Below are 17,071 nucleotides of genomic sequence, written 5' to 3' on the forward strand. Positions count from 1 at the left end.
CCCAATAACTGACACTCCTAGGAACAATCCGGCCCAACCTCCAAATTCAGCAATAAAAGAAATGGCAGTGTAACTTTCCTGCATTTCAGAATAGAGAATATAGGAAGGAATGGTCAAATAGTATCCAGGGATGACAGTGTTGATGGGGAGCTTAGGATTTACCAAGATGTAAAGCCAGTCCACAGGATTTTGCTTGATATTTACTTTAATCTGAGAACATGGTATTAAACATTCTTCAGGGCTAGTTTGGAAAATATTGAATGCTGCATGCATTATGCAGTTTGAAATATTCTGTAGTTGCATCCAAAATGGTGGAATACAATTATTTTCCAATCTCTTCCACATTGTCATTTCAGAACACAAATCATAAGTTTCAAGTCCATCCTCACATTCCATGTTAGATGTAGAAAGAAATCTGTTTGCCTCAATGTCCAGCTGTGTATCCATAATGTATGGAATATATGGAATTTCTGTCAAATCAGTTTTGGAGTTTAATCTTATTTGTCCCTTCTTATGTATCAGCATAAACACATTATCTGTAAAGATCATACATCAAAATTTGACTGCTGTAATTACAGGCATCCATAAAAAATTTAATAAAAAGTCTTTTTCTTTTTTAGCTAAATTTTGACAAAGTGAGCGCACTAAATAAAGTAATAATATTGGAACCTGAATTCTTGGTGGGAATAATTCGAAGTCTAGAGAATTCAGAGATTTTATGCTTCCAAGAAAAGCACAGTAACCCATAGTTTTCAACGTATGGAACCAAATTTTTCCTATTCATGAAAAATTAAAACATGCAATGTATTCTTTTAGAGAACCCTTTATTTCCTTAAAATTTTGGTTTCACTTTTCAAAATGATTTAGGTAAGATTAGGCCAAATAAATTTATCTAATATTTGCTCAAAAATAAGCATTGCTTGGTCATTATTTGCATTTATACCATTTATCACTGTGCATTTATTTTTAATTTATTTATGCAAAGTCCCAAGAAAATCAATTTAGGCAAGGGAAAGATCGGAGGGGAAATAAAGGAGGAAGAAAATATTCAAATATTAATATTCAAATAACATATTTCAATACCTGAATGTTGTGGAAGGTCCAGAGGAATTTAAAATCTGGGAATTCCAAATTGAGCTGTTCCTTTTCATACCGTCAAGAGTTTCAATAAGATCAGTTATTTTGTAGAAATTTCCAGTTTGAGATAGAAACTCATCTATAGATGTTTCAGTTAACGAATTGTTCCAAGTTGCATTGTACTGAGGACATAAGATGTTCTAAATAAAATAGGTCTTTTTCATTAGAATTATTTATATTCTCTTTTTTCTCATTTTTTTCATTTTTAATGACAAATATTTATCAGGCCCTTCATGATATTCAATCATATATATCATATGTTTTATCTATTGTACCAAGGGATGTAATCTGTCCTCTTTGAAACAAGGATTGAGATCAGGGTTCAAAGTTTGGTTCATTCAAAGGTAATCTGGGTTTAGGGAGGATCTAACTTCAGCATTCTATAATCTAAGCTTTCTAGAACTGTACCATGATAATTGCAAAATAAATAATGATAATTACTTGTCAGACGATCTTGACTTATCTAATCTTTTTTTTCATTTCTAAGGAACCGTTATCTTATTTGGGTAATTTGAGGGTAAATTAAATAGTCTATGAGCTATCCATTGGTATTAGTCTTATTTTTCAAATACAACTCTGTGGCCTGAGAAAAAGCCAATTTATCATTCAGAAATCTTCACAAAGGTATGACACCTTTGCATTTTTGTCATAGTCATGGAATAAAAAAAATGTTCAAATATTAAAATAAATCGTAGTATTTGCTAGTTAATTGTATATTGTTAAACCTTAGGTCTAACTAAATGATACATGGTGGGGGTTGAAAAATGTTTATTGAAATTCTTAAAGAATCTGTTACATTCGTTTGTGAATTTTACAAAAAAGGAGTTTTAGTTTATGTAAACACCCAGCAGAGTTCCCATATACAGAAATAATTGATTCCAAACATAATCTGAAATTCTTTGTTAAAAATATGCACTTTGAACTCCGTTACAATATATATTTAATTTTTTTTTCAATTATTTTGAATTGTCTATTTTTAAAATCTAACTTATTTTAAACATTTGATGCATCGTTTGGTAAAAAGTTGTCTTTGTATTGTATAAACGTGTTAATATGTTAAATCATGTTTAAACACAAAAGCCTTAATTTCTTGCTAATTTTAAAATCCAAAGTTTTAATAAATTGAAATATGATAATTTGTATTGTTGAAGGCAATGTGTTAAAAAAATGTCTAAGGAGCAAATAAAAGCAATTTAAAATAATTTGATGTTGCTGGAAAGACTTGATGAATTACCTGAACTGTGTTAAAACACTGTAAACTAGTTTCTGAAAAAAAGACATGTGCAAGCATTTAACAAAAGATATTTATCATTTTATACCTTTGGACCAAGTTTGTATCATAAGCCTTTTACAGACTGAGAGTTGTAGATCTGGCACTGCAGCTATACATAAAATTTTTAAAGGGACTGTTACCTTACTTGGGTAATTTGATGGTAAACTAAATAGCCTATTAGCTATTCATATTGGTATTATTCTTACTTTTCAAAGATATCTATGAACAGAGAAAAAGCCGATTTATCATTCCGAATTCCAGCGCAAAGGTATAGACACTATTTGAAACTTTTTGGCATAGTCATTGGATTTAAAATTTTTTTCAAATATTAAATATAATTGTAGTATCTAATGGTTAGCTGTAGATATCTTTAATTTTTTTTCAAAATCATTTTTAAATTGACTATTTTTAAAATATAACTTACTTCTAACATTTGGCAGTTTGTTACATTTTCTCTAATTCCCCAGAAGTCCCTGTGATTTATTGAAGAGTTGGAATCTAGGAACCGGTTTATTTTTTACTCATGTTTGAACACGAAAAACGTTAATTTCTTGCTAATTCTAAAATCAAAATTCTCTATATTTTATTTTATAATCGTTGACCCATGATGTCATTTTATGATAATTTTAGTTTTTATTGAACTGTTTTTACGGAAAAAACTTTTGAATAGTGTCTTTGCAAAGGGTATCATACATTCCCTCTGGAATTCTAAACGATAAATCGTTTTTTTTTTCCGGTCATAGATATTTTTGAAAAGTAATACTTATACTAATGAATAGCTAATATTAGTTTACCACGAAATTACCCAAATAAGTGAAAGGTCCCTTTAAATGCAATCCATGTGAACTGATTTTGTAATTTTCCTACAACTTTTTGAGAAAATTTTGAATTAGTAAATTGTTACTTAAACAAGACAGGGCAAAGGAATTGAGTCTTTGCCACAAACACAGATTTACTAGTCCCAATATCTTTAAAATTTGATGGTGTAAACCTGTGATATTTCAAACTTAATTTATATTATCCAGCATAATTCATAGTTTGAAATATTTAAGTTCTGCGACATTGGGTTGAAAAGATATAACGATTAGAAAATCAGAGTTTGTTGCAAAGACTCAATTCCTTTGGTTATACAAAATAGAAGACAATCTCAAACCAATTAGGTTCTTGAATGAATCTCAAATATTTCCTAAATTTTTAAAAGTCTCTCTATATTTTGCAGAAATAAGTTAAATAAATAAATTTTAACCCATTCTACATACCATCTAATGGAACCTCTTGTATTCCAATTGTCATTGGTGTACTGGCATATTTTGAAGCAACATTATAACCTTGCTGTAAAGTTATACCAACACATATAATTGTCAGTGCTACCTATAATTTCTCATCTTTTGTTATTTCTTCTTTAATCTGTTATATAAAACATTCAGGTTTTTTAAACTTCAGAAATTTCCACGAAAACCTTAACATTTTTAAATAACTAAAAACTTTTTTCATTACAAGTTTCAAAAGCCTTTTAGATTGTTTTCAATTTGTTTGTAATGTTTTTTGTAGCAGGTTTTTAAATATTTTTGAAGCATCTATGTTTTAGAAATACTTTCTGAATTTCATTTTAAATCAAGATGATAATTCCTTGATGAAGTTTATTATTTCATGAGGATACTTCCTCAGGTTTGGATCCAGTTTCATCCTCAATCTTCTGATAATTACCTAGGATAAAATGGTTCGAAGTTAGTTTTAGACTCAGTTCTTGATTTTACACTATAGAACTGAAAGGTCTGGTCAAATTCTATATTTTTGCCCCTCAACTTGATATCTTGTTAAATCTTAACTTGTAGAAACATTTTTTTAAATGTTGCTTTTCTATATTTGAATTAACGTAAGTTGGACTCAATTTTTAATTTGTTTTACTTGTTTTGGTAATTGATTTATAATAACTAATTAGGGATTATCATAAAAATACTTCTTAATGGCTATAAAAAAATTATTCCGGTTTAGGCTCAATTACAAAATAACCCAGAAATTGGTATTTTCTTTTCAGATATTTTTATTTCTCATGATCATTTGGATAAATTCTACAACAAAATAATTTCTTACATAAAATTAATTGATTTTTGCAGTTTGTTGATTATTAAGTTTAAAAATCAAATAGTTTGTAAATATTTCTGTTTTAAAGACAAAAAAAACTCCTTAATGTATAAAACTGTTCCAGTAAAATTTAAATGTATTTTGTAAATTTGTTTAATACATGGAAACTTGACTTTCCAACGTTTTACCAATTTTAGTTTAGTTTAGTCAATGGTCCTAATTAAAGTAAATTTCCTCCCAGAAAACAAATATTCAACTCTAAAATTAAGAATAGCATAAACTTATTTTTTTGTTTTTGTTAATTTAATAGAGGACAATTTAAACAAATAGAGTGGACAGAGGTTGCTGTGGGCCAGGAGGGGTGGGGAGGTCGGAGCCCCCTCACTCCAGGAGGGGTGGGGAGGATGGAGCCCCCTCTCTCCTGGAAAATTCTGGGGACGTCCTTCTCCCTGGAATTAAATTATAGAGATGGAGGTAGCTTCTGGATACTGTAAAATTGGATTTTAAAAAATGGATTCAGCTTGAAGGGACTGTTGTTGAAATTTCAAGTTACCATTCCATTTAAAGAGAAGGATGACTGAGCTACAATGGTATCCTTTAAACCGCGCTCTCATCAAGAATGTGAAAGATCTCTTTATTGAAAATTTTTAATTCTGATAATTTACTCCTTTGTTTCTGAATCAGAAATCTGTATATACAAAGAGGAGATGATTTATATTATATAATATAATTTTTTATGCTTGAACTGTACCATTGTGAATCCGACATGCCCCTCTGTAAATGGAGAGTCACACAAAAATGTGTGTACAGTCCTAGTAGTTAATACTATATTTCAAGAATTAAACTGGAAAAAGAGCACCACATTTTGTCCCTCCCAACCCTGACTATTTTAGAAATTATATACAGTGATAACCAGAAAACTCTGGAATAGGAAGACGACTTTTAAACTCATATTATGACTTTAGATAGTCCAATGAGCACGGGAAACAGAAATTGTTTAGTGTAAACAGACCCATTTTACTTGATTTCTGATTTAAGAAATGTGGAGTAAATTTGCTTTGTAACAACATCAAATATATTTTCATATTGCCATAAAGTCGTCTTCCTATTTCGGAGTTTTCAGGTTATGACTGTAGTAAAAACGACCAAAAGAGGAAGAATTAGCAAAAATGCAGATAGTATTAGCTAAAATTTAGATAGTGTTAGCTAAAATATAGAAAGTATAAGCTTAAATTTAGATAGAATTAACTAAAATTCAGATAGTGTTAGCTGAAATTTAGATTGTCTTAGCTAAAATTTAGATGGTTTTAGCTAAAATTCAGATATTATCAGCTAAAATTCAAAAAGTATTAGGTAAATGTATAACAAGGTTTCTGAAAAATGAAAGTTGAAATTACTCAGTTATCAATTGTGCTTTAATGATGTTGAAGTTGAAGTTGAACTCCACAGCTCAGCTTCCAGAAAATCTATAAAACTATTTGCTTTCTCGTGGTGTTTAATATGGGCAGCAATGCACTGCGTGTCCTTAAAGAAGAGGACACAGAATTTGAAACAAATTACGGGGATTTCTAAAATAAAATTAAAATGAACTATATTGTAGGCTATCAAGCCTGTCAAGGCTGAAAAGGATTTTCTCTTTCAAATATTAAATGTCCTCTTCTAAGGGAGTACATAAAGATGCTTTTTAGAACATGCTTCAATACATTTGTTCAAAATAGTGTCTTTTAAATATATTTAGATTTTAGTTAATGGTTTTTGGGAATCCCTGTATAGAACTACAAATATTTGTTTAAGTAAACTATGTTTTCTTTTTCTATCGTTTTATTTAACATGTTGAAAGTTAAGTGGATTCTTTCAACTTCCAGGGATAAATATTTTCAGAAATCATTTTCAAGAGGTCATTAATGAAAATATTACTTTGCTTAAGATTTACCCCCATTTTCATATTTTCATATAAAAATTGTATGATTCCTCTCACCAAAATCAAAATATTCTAAAAAATGTGTAATCTTTATATATAGTAAGTTGTAATCTCTGTTTGTTTGTCAAATCATAACCCAGGAACCCGTGGTCTGATTTGAAATCATAACTCAGGAACCCCTGGTCTGATTTGCCTCAAACTCATATGTGTAACTCGGGACACTGATGGGAATGTTCTTAGCTTGGTTTTGAGTGGGTCGACTTTAATAGCGAAATATAGTTTCACTTTCCAAGTAAAATCGTTCAAGTGCGGGTAAACGGCGGGAGTATAAGTAAACTTGGCAGCGCAGGGTTCGCAAGCTAGTCTAATATAAAATTCATTAAATTTTATTTACTTGGAAGTTTTAAAAATCCTCTTATGGGTTTTAACATTTTCAGATTTGGATAGAAAAAACATGAACATTTGAGTACACGAAATTCAAAGTACATTTCAGAAAGCTATCAATCTCAGTTTTTTTTTTGATGACTTAAACAATGCTCTAGTTTAGAACACAGGGGTATCAATGAAGATGTCGAGTATTGTATTTTAAGTAAAAAAAATATTAGGTGAGGCATTTTGAATAATCATCCAGTTCCTGAACGACAAAATTTTACAATTGAAAAACGATTCTAATTTTTTTGAAGTCCCTTAATAGAAGAAGTTTTAATGTTTAATCTTTCAAAAATCCAAATTTTATTTTATTTAGATTTGAAATTTTAAAAATAATCTAAAATAAAGGAATTGTTGAAATTTACATTAGTAAATACCAGAAACTCTTTCAGTTTTTTTTCTGTATGTCACAAGTCATATCTATAAATCCTAAAGACGTAGCATTAATAAAACGTTTACTTTATTTCCTTTATTGATTAACAATAAACAATATTTAACTTTTAGTTTTAATAAAATGTCTGTAATATTTGTGTTTTGGGTGGAAATGTTTATTCTAAAACAGACCCACCCCTGAAATGCTCGTTTTTATTTAAATATAAAAACAAGAATATAAAGTTAGTTAAGTTCTCATTTAACCATTAAAATATTAGTTGTCATAAAAAGCTTGTATTTTTCTAGCTAAGAGGGTATCCAACACTCTGGCGTCAAACCTTATAGAAATCCTTCGTATAGAAACCGCCACGTTATAGCAACAAGGCGTATTTTCCGGGAGACCATTTTTTATATTTTTGAGAAATTAAATAATCAGTGTAAAGTAGATATAATTTTCATAAAATCCTTTTATTTAAATAGTAAAACGGAATTTTATGAAATCATATTCGCATTACTGGAGAACTTTTTTATACTTTTGAAAATTTTTTTCTCTCTAATAATAAAACTGTAGATAGCATTTTTATAAAATTTTTTTTTTTAATAGTAACATGCAAATTTATGTATAACCATATAATCATTCATTTATGTTGTCAGTACATAATAAAATCAATTTTAATATAACATGACTCCCATATATTATTTTCATTGATCTTTGGTATCAAACAACTGAACAAATAATGGAAAGTCATTTTAAACTATTCACCAACTGTCATGTTTCGTGGGACACCCTGTAGCTGTTTTTATACGTTGGATTTCTTTAAGCTTTGACTTCACTTTTTCTTCCTTTGCCAAATCATTAAATAAGCTATTTAAAGACCATATTCTAAGCAGACGACTAATTAGATATTACTTTTGAATTGAAATCTTTGAAGGGTTTCAAGTCGTCTTTACAGTCTCATCCTTTGTTGGTAACCCGGTATCTATCTATCTATCCATATTTCTACCATTATAATATCAATCTATCTTCTTACTGTTTATATGCAGATATATGTGCATATCACACAAAAGATAGGAACCCAGGGAATGTAGTAGCAGCAATGAATCCAGTGTTTGACCATCTATAAAGCCATAGTTAAAGCATTTTCATTTTTGGAGGTCATTTAGGTCATTCGAGGTCATTAGTAGGTCAAACACTGTATTTGTTGCTACTGCTGTATTACCTGGGTTCCTATCTTTTGTTTGATATGCATAAAACCATAGTTTAAACATTTTCATTTTTGGAGGTCATTTAGGTCATTAGAAGATCAAACACTGGATTTGTTGCTGCTACTGTATTCCCTGGATTCCTAGCTTTCGTTTGATATGCAAAAAAGCCATAGTTAAAACATTTTCATTTTTAGAGGTCATTTAAGGTCGTAAGAGGTCATTAGAAGGCCAAACACTTTATTTGTTGCTACTACTGTATTCCCTGGGTTTCTAGCTTTCGTTTGATATGAATAAAGCCATAGTTAAAACATTTTCATTTTTGGAGGTCAGTAGAACGTCAAACACTGGATTCTTTGCTGCAACTGTATTCCTAGCTTTCGTTTGATATGCATAAAGCCATCGTTAAAACATTTTCATTTTTGGAGGTCATTTAGGTCATTAGAAGGTCAAGCACTGGATTTGTTGCTGCTACTCTATTCCCTGGGTTTTTAGCTTTCGTTTGATATGCATTAAGCCATAGTTGAAATATTTTCTATTTGTGGAGGTCATTTAAGTTCAATTTTATTTAATTTTAGGAATTTCGAACACTAATTAGGCGTGCACCCAAAAAATTGAAAGATTTGAACCAAAAATGAAGGCAGGTCCCCCCCCCCCCCCTTACATCAAATGTGCCAACTCCACCATCCCCTTTACATGCTTCAAAAACATAAAAAATCTGAACAAACAAATTCATCTTTGTTAACAAATCTGTGAAAAAAAGATGAAGTAATTTTTTTCCAGGATTTTAAAAATCATCCCTGCCATTGTTCCAAAGAAAAACTATTCGTTTTATCTGATTTGTCTCAAGCGCTTTTCTTGTCCAATTCATTTTCATTTTGAACTTCGTTGCATAAACTTTTAGGTCACCAAAAATCTGGCGTTTTCCCCCCATTCGCAAAAATGTAAGCATTTTACATATTTTGTTTTTTAATAACAATTAATTCAAAATTGCCAAATAAAAACGGAATTGTAAAAAAATTTCTTGCATAAACTTTTGAATCAAACTAGCTAACTTTTGAGAGGGTATTTTTTTCCGTATCACATTTTTGTTGGCAAGAAATCCGTATAAATTGGTTTAAACAAACTAATAGCTCGTATAACTCAAAATAAAAGAAATATCGAAAATTTTGTAACAAAAACTTATCTAATTTATTTAATAAGACAATGTAAAAACACAATGAGCGAAATTTAAACATAAAAATAAAAAATTGAAATAATGGCGAAATATTTAACATAATATCTTTTTTTTTCCAGGCCACATTTATTTTCTAATTTATTTATGTTTAAACACATTTTATAAAGGTCAAAGGTTAGTTAAGATATAATCTTTTGACCTTTAAAGAACTAATGACATAATTTTAAGTGATTCTTTATCATTTAAAGAGTGGCATGGTCGATTCACAACGATACCATTTAAACCTTTAACTTGTCAAGGATGACGAGATATTCTTATTTTTTAGCTCAAAATTGATTATGTTTAGTTGTGCGTTCTCTGATAAACTACTTGCAGCTTTATAATTGCGGGAATTTGAGATTTTCAAGAAAGAAAAACGACGATATTTTCCTCATTGTTTTATCAAATAGAAGTTTAAAGGATATTGCTGTGAATCGGACATACCACTCAGTCACTTGTAATTACGTCTACAGTCTTTTTGTTCTAGAAAATAGAGATAATTTCTTTACTCAGACAAACTATAAAACAAGCGATCAACCATCATTCCGTAGAAGTTAGGGTAGAGACCTGGTCAAAAATAGCCACAATGGATATTAATGTATTAATGTAGCATTCAATATTATCCAATGAGAAATTTGTTCACTGAATAATTTCGGTTTCAGATTTCAATTCTGAAACAACTGTTGTCTTGTGAGTTTTCTTGTGCTTGTTTAGTGTAGTGGTTCTTTTAAATGATTTGCTACATTTAGAACACTCATAAGGTCTATCATCTGTGTGGGTTGTCATGTGCAGGGTTAGTGTCGAAGACTGACTAAAGGATTTCTTACAAAGAGAACAAGTATGTGGTTTTTCTCCACTATGCAGTCTCATGTGGCTTGTCAAGTTACTTGAAGTTATGAATGTTTTGTCACATTGTGTACATGCATGCGGCCTCACACCAGTGTGTAGTTTCATATGAACTGATAAGTTTGTAGATTGTTTAAAAGATTTAGAACAAACTGAACATGAATAAGGTTTTTCATCTGAATGAATTCTGAAATGTTCTGTCAATCCACTATTTCGTGAGAAAGATAATCCACATACTTCACAAGAGAAAGGTTTCAAACCACTGTGAATATTCATGTGTTTTGTCAACGAACTGGAATCAGTAAATGATTTGTTGCAGGTGGTGCAGGTATACGGCTTCTCACCAGTATGCACTCTCATGTGTTTCTTCAAATTACCCGATTCTTTAAACGATTTCTCACAGACAGTGCAAGGGAACAGCCTTTCATCTGAATGACCTCGAACGTGTCTGTTAAAGGATGATAAGAAAGAAAACGAGTTCCCGCAAATAGTACATGAGTGGGGTTTCTCGCCAGTATGAATTCTTTCATGAATTTTTAAACTTTGAAGATTAAGACAAGATTTATTACATGTAGAACAGGTTGCCCTGGGTCCCTTAGGTTGCCTTGGTTCTCCCGTATGAATTTTCATGTGATATTTCAAACTTCCACTTTTGGTGAAAAGTTTCCCACATATATGACAAGAGAAGGGCTTTTCCCCTGTGTGAATTCTCATGTGTTCATTTAAACTACCAGACTCGGTAAATGATTTCCCGCATGTGGCACAGCAGTATGGTTTCTCTCCAGTGTGAGTTCTCATGTGTTTGTTTAAATTGCCCTTTTCTTTACATTGCTTATTACAGACTGGACATATGAACAACTTTTTTTCAACAGGTTGTTTCTGAAGAATTTCATTTTCTTCTTTATGTTTCTGCCTAATATGTCTTCGCAAATTGATGATGTACCTATTACAAAATAGGCAAAATCCAGTACCCTTTACTTTTCCCTGATTTTCTTTAGTACCCTCTTTCATCTGGAGTTTAAGACACGAGGAAGGGCTGGGAGATCGAGATGAACTTAAGAAAGCTGCTGATGGACTTTGTGAAGCTGAGGGGCTTTGTGGGACTAAAGGACTTAGTGGTGCTTCATGGGATGGATGACTTTGTGGTGCCATATGACTATTTGCCACTGAAGGCGTGTGGGGTGTCAATGTACTTTGTGGTTCTAGATGTGCTGAAGGAAAGGGTAATGGTGGTGAAGGGTTAAGCTCTTCAAGATCTTGAATTGACTCAAGATTTTTCACTTCATCTTCAGAATCCTGAACAAAAGCACAAAATCACATTTCCATTCGTGAGAACTTGAGATTGGAACAAAAATGCGGAAGCTTAGGATCCATTACATTTCAATGCGGATCTATAGATACGGATCTTTTTTTCCAAAAAATCATTAATGTCCTCCTTAAAACCATTGAATTAGAATTCCTATAAACATCTACTAAAACATCTACTAAAGGAAAGAAATTATTTGCAAAAAATAATTTATGAAGAAAATACACTTTATACACCCCTGCGACCCCTGCACAAAATTAAAAAATTCGCATAACTTGAGAAAATCGTTTTCTTTTATTAAATTGCCATAAAAATGTGCATGCGACTGACTAATTAAAATACAATTCACAACAGTAAACTTTAAACCTTTTTCTGATCAATTATAATAAGATATCTTCGTTTTCCCAGCTAGAAAAATTATTTAATTCTGATAATTATTTTATCATTTTAGACGTGAAAATGCGTTAAAGAGAACCCACATTAAAAAAAGCCAATCATCAAAGAGGACGATTATGGAAATATCATGTGTTCTAGATCAGACAAAGCTTTTAATGGCACCGCTGTGAATCATGCCCTTTTATAGATGTAGTGTTACTTGAAAATAAATCCAAGGACCTTTAAGGAAACAGGAGGTAACTCATTTTTTAAATATTTTTTTTTCACTAAAATCTTCTTCATACTTTTTTTTAAAAACGTAAAACAATATTTTGAATACCTGAATTTCTTTCTTAGCTTCTACTATTTTCTTTATTTTTTCATTCTTGACATGAATTTTAAGTGGAACAATATAATCTTCATTATCCTCAATCTTGATCTGAATAAGCTCCTCCTGGAACAAATTAACGGATTAAATAATAAATCAATAAATTAAAGTTTCTGAAAGCAATTTTATTAAAGAGTGGCAAAAAAGAGTGACTACAACTACGATTAAATTTCTAAAACGTAAAATTATCCTTTTCAAAAATTTGCAAAGAAGAGAAAATAAAGATCTCTTATCAAGAATTATAAATGAAAGGATAAATTTACCTGATCAAGAACTATAAATGAAAGTATAAATATACCTGATCAAGAACTATAAATGAAAGGATAAATTTACCTGATCAAGAACTATAGATGAAAGTATAAATATACCTGATCAAGAACTATAAATGAAAGGATTAATACCTGATCAAGAACTATAAATGAAAGGATAAATATACCTGATCAAGAACTATAAATGAAAGGATAAATATACCTGATCAAAAACTATAAATGAAAGGATAAATATACCTGATCAAGAACTATAAATTAAAGGATTAATACCTGATCAAGAACTATAAATGAAAGGATAAATATACCTGATCAAGAACTATAAATGAAAGGGTTAATACCTGATCAAGAACTATAAATGAAAGGAAAAATATACCTGATCAAAAACTATAAATGAAAGGATAAATATACCTGATCAAGAACTATAAATTAAATGATTAATACCTGATCAAGAACTATAAATGAAAGGATAAATACCTGATCAAGAATTATAAATGAAAAGATAAATATACCTGATCAAGTGAAAGGATAAATATACCTGATCAAGAACTATAAATGAAAGGATAAATATACCTGATCAAGAACTATAAATGAAAGGATGAATACCTGATCAAGAACTAAAAATTAAAGGATAAATATACCCGATCAAGAACTATAAATGGATGTATAATTATTAAATAAACCTGATCTAGAACTGTGAGTGAATCCTGAACAAATTCTTTGTCCAGAAGTTGAATAACAAGATGAATGATGTCACAATCTTCGTCGTACTCCAACTGCATCGCAGACAGTACACGGGACTGTACATGCGCGGAGAGATTTGAACTTCGTAGAAGATTAAACGCCAGTAGAGAATTTGAATATTCTAGGCCAGCATCTACCGCATCTTGAAGTCTAAATAATAAATAAAAACTTAAAAGCTGCAACCACAATTCAATCAAAATACAGCCACAATTCAACTTAAAGTTCAACTGAAACTACAACCATAATTGAACTGAAAGTACAACCACAATTGAACTGAAACTACATTCACAACTCAATTCAAACTACAGCCATAATTCAATTCAAACTACAACCATATTTCAATTCAAACTACAACCATATTTCAATTCAAACTACAACCATATTTCAATTCAAACTACAACCATATTTCAATTCAAACTACAACCATAATTAAACCCAAGCTGCAACCACAATTTAACCAATTCAAATTGCAACCACAATTCAATTTCACCAACTCAAGTGTTGTACATTTTACAATGCCTGAAGCCAATGCTGCAAGGCAAAAAGTACAATGTACTGAAAAAATTCATTGTTTGGCGCTGTTGTGTAATCCAGGTATTGTAAATAGTATGATTTTTTTGTATTGGATTAATGCCACACAAAAGTACATGTAAACGAATTTTCAAGCCTGGAGATCTGTTATCAAAATTTGATCTTTTTTCAGATATTTTCAACTGAAGAAATATTTAGAAGAACAAAAATTATTCCACTTAGATTCGAGCTTGGTTTTTGTTAAACATTTAGTTTTAAGCATTTCATCGAGACTCAGCAAGAATATTATATTCTTAATATGTATGCATGGTTTCTTTATCTGAACTCCTCAAAATTGAAAGAAAAGTCAAAACGAAAAAATTACTAAATATGTCTTTTAGTTTAATATATTTCATCAGAAAAATAAACTTTGAAAAACAGAGTTTTGTGAAATCTAGAGAATTTCATTTTATAAAAAAACATTAAAGGTCTAAAAACAAACAAAAAAATGTCCAATTTTAATACATACCTGTTGTTCCACATCTCAATAAAATCTGAAAAATCTTCTTTCTCGGGATTAAAAACACAATTCTCAAAATTAATAAATGCATTCCAACCGTTCTCTACGTTCAACATTTTTTTCTCTGAAAAAATGGTTTAAATGAAGTTTTAAATATATATACACAGATTTGCAGAGGCTTTGCCATCGAAAAAGTAAATTAATATTCTTTCAACAAAAAAATAATTTGCGAATGTAGGCTGATAAATTAATATTTTTTTAACATTATAATCTACAGTCTTTAGAGAAAATAATGTTTTTGCAAAAATAAGTCTTTAATATCTTATTACAAGAAAAAATTCTCAGATGAATACAATTAATTGACAAACCACCATTTTGTTTTGAAAATTAAACAAAGAACAACCAGAATAAACTGGGTAATTTCATCTTTTTCTACAAGAATTCCAAACTGTTTGTACAATATAAGTTTTATAGCTACAATATCAACACAGAAACGTTTTATGACAGCAGGTGTGTATTTTTTCTTCGAAAACCATGCCTTCCCACTTTTAAAAAAACTTTTTAAAATTTACCTATATATTAAAATGTTTAATCGGAGCAAAATCATTTTAATAATTTTTTCAACATATTTTTCTTTCTTTTGAATACTTTTCTACTAAAGCTGTCCAAATTCAGCAATACATTACCATGAAAAGATGATTTACAGAATTTTCTTGAAAACTGATTTTATCAGAGCTCATACAAAAATAGCGTGAGTATTACAGCTGAGTTTTAGATATATTTTCAGTATCGTTTTCGGGTTCAGGTTCATGCTCAATCTCAGATTTCAATTCTGGAATAATAGAATTCTTGTGAGTTTTCTTGTGCTTGTTGAGTGTAGTAGTTCTTTTAAAGGATTTGCTACATATAGAACATTTATGAGGTCTCTCATCTGTGTGGGTTGTCATGTGCAGGGTTAGAGTCGAAGATTGACTGAAGGATTTCTTACAAAGAGAACAGGTATGTGGTCGTTCACCAGTGTGTAGTCTCATGTGACTTGCCAGGTTACTTGTGGTTACAAACGTTTTCTCACATTGAGTACAAGAATATGGTCTTTCGCCAGTGTGAATTCTTGAATGAACCACCAAATTTGCGGATTGATTGAAAGATTTTTTACAAACCAGGCAGGAGTAGGGTTTTATTCCAGTATGAATTCTCATGTGTTCGGTCAATCCTCCGTTTCTGGTAAACGATAATCCACATATTTCACAAGAGAAAGGTTTTTCTCCGGTATGCGTTTTCATATGTTTAACCATAGTACTGGATTCAGTAAATGATTTGTTGCATGTTGTGCAGGTGTAAGGCTTCTCACCAGTATGAATCCTCATGTGTTTGCGTAAATTACCGGATTCAACAAACGCCCTGGTGCAGACATGACAAGAGAATTTCTTCTCAGCTGAATGAAACCTTATGTGTCTACCCAACGATGTTTTAGATATGAAGGATTTACCACAAGTAGGGCAAATATGGGGTCTCTCTCCAGTGTGAGTTCTCATGTGTATTGTCAAAGTGGTCGGTTTTACAAACGTTCTCTGGCAGATGGTGCAGGTTGGAGGATCATCACTATGAGCTCTCATGTGCGCTGTTAAATTGGTTGATTGATTGAAGGTTTTCTTACAGACAGTGCAAGAGTAGGGTCTTTCTCCCGTATGAATTCTCATGTGTTCAGTTAGTCCCCCATTCCTGGAGAATTGTTTTCCACAAACATCACAGGAGTAGGGCTTTTCGCCAGTGTGCGTTCTCATGTGTAGAACCAATCCTCCGGACTCTGTAAAAGACTTTTCACACGTAGTACAAGTGTAGGGTTTCTCTCCCGTGTGAATCCGCATGTGTTTCTTTAAATTTCCATTTTCCTTGAATGCTTTGCTACAAACTGTGCAAGTGTGCATTTTTATCTTTTTCGGCATATTTTGGATCAATTTGCTTTCTTCTAGATGCTTTTGTTTAATATGTCTACGCAGTGATACAATGTACTTGTCACAGAACAGGCAGAAACCTGAACCTTTGATTTTTCCCCTGATATTTTTGGAAACCTCGTCAATCTTTAGTTTAAGGAGAGTAGCTGGGCTCAAGGATGGATTAGGGCTCAGAGGTTGAGTAGGAGTAGGCTGGGGGACCGGTTCTTGCGCACCATTATCATCCTCGGAACCCTAGCAAACAAGATTTTCAAATATTCTTATCGAAAATTGTGCTTCATCAATCATTTTCAGTTCATGGTTAATTTCATTATAGCAATGCTACAAAGTAATCTTAACTATTTTCTTTGTGGTAGAGTTTAAACTTCTTAAAAAGGGGATGGTGGAGTTGGCACATTTGATATAGGGGGGGGGGGGCCTGCCTCCATTTTTGGTTCAAATCTTCCAATTTTTTGGGTGCACGCCTAATTAGTGATCGAAATTCCTAAAGTAAAATAAAATTGAATTTTAATGACCTCTAATGAC

At 31.1% G+C, this 17,071-nt stretch overlaps 2 protein-coding genes across 2 annotated transcripts in view; both read right to left on the reverse strand.

Annotated features, from left to right (window-relative positions):
- Window positions 1-13: 13 nt before the first annotated feature.
- Window positions 14-2,514, reverse strand: LOC111706535 (uncharacterized; the record flags this gene model as incomplete). The annotated part of the gene is made up of 5 exons (XM_023479431.1): window positions 2,457-2,514; window positions 2,372-2,403; window positions 1,084-1,277; window positions 670-776; window positions 14-536 (listed from the first exon to the last, which is right to left on the reverse strand). Coding segments are annotated over exons 1-5 (878 nt in total), but the record flags the coding sequence as incomplete, so codon positions are not given.
- A 7,172-nt stretch (window positions 2,515-9,686) lies between these two features.
- The window catches only part of LOC111706536 (zinc finger protein 721), a gene marked incomplete in the record, with an annotated part of 10,775 nt that continues 3,390 nt past the window's right edge, over window positions 9,687-17,071 (reverse strand). Inside the window, 5 exon segments of the mRNA XM_023479432.1 lie at window positions 9,687-11,778; window positions 12,504-12,617; window positions 13,501-13,711; window positions 14,601-14,720; window positions 15,354-16,780. Coding sequence (XP_023335200.1) covers window positions 10,276-11,778; window positions 12,504-12,617; window positions 13,501-13,711; window positions 14,601-14,720; window positions 15,354-16,780 — 3,375 coding nt within the window.

Source organism: Eurytemora carolleeae, unplaced genomic scaffold, assembly GCF_000591075.1.
Source record: "Eurytemora carolleeae unplaced genomic scaffold, Eaff_2.0 scaffold719, whole genome shotgun sequence".
In the NCBI taxonomy this organism is placed as follows: domain Eukaryota; kingdom Metazoa; phylum Arthropoda; class Copepoda; order Calanoida; family Temoridae; genus Eurytemora; species Eurytemora carolleeae.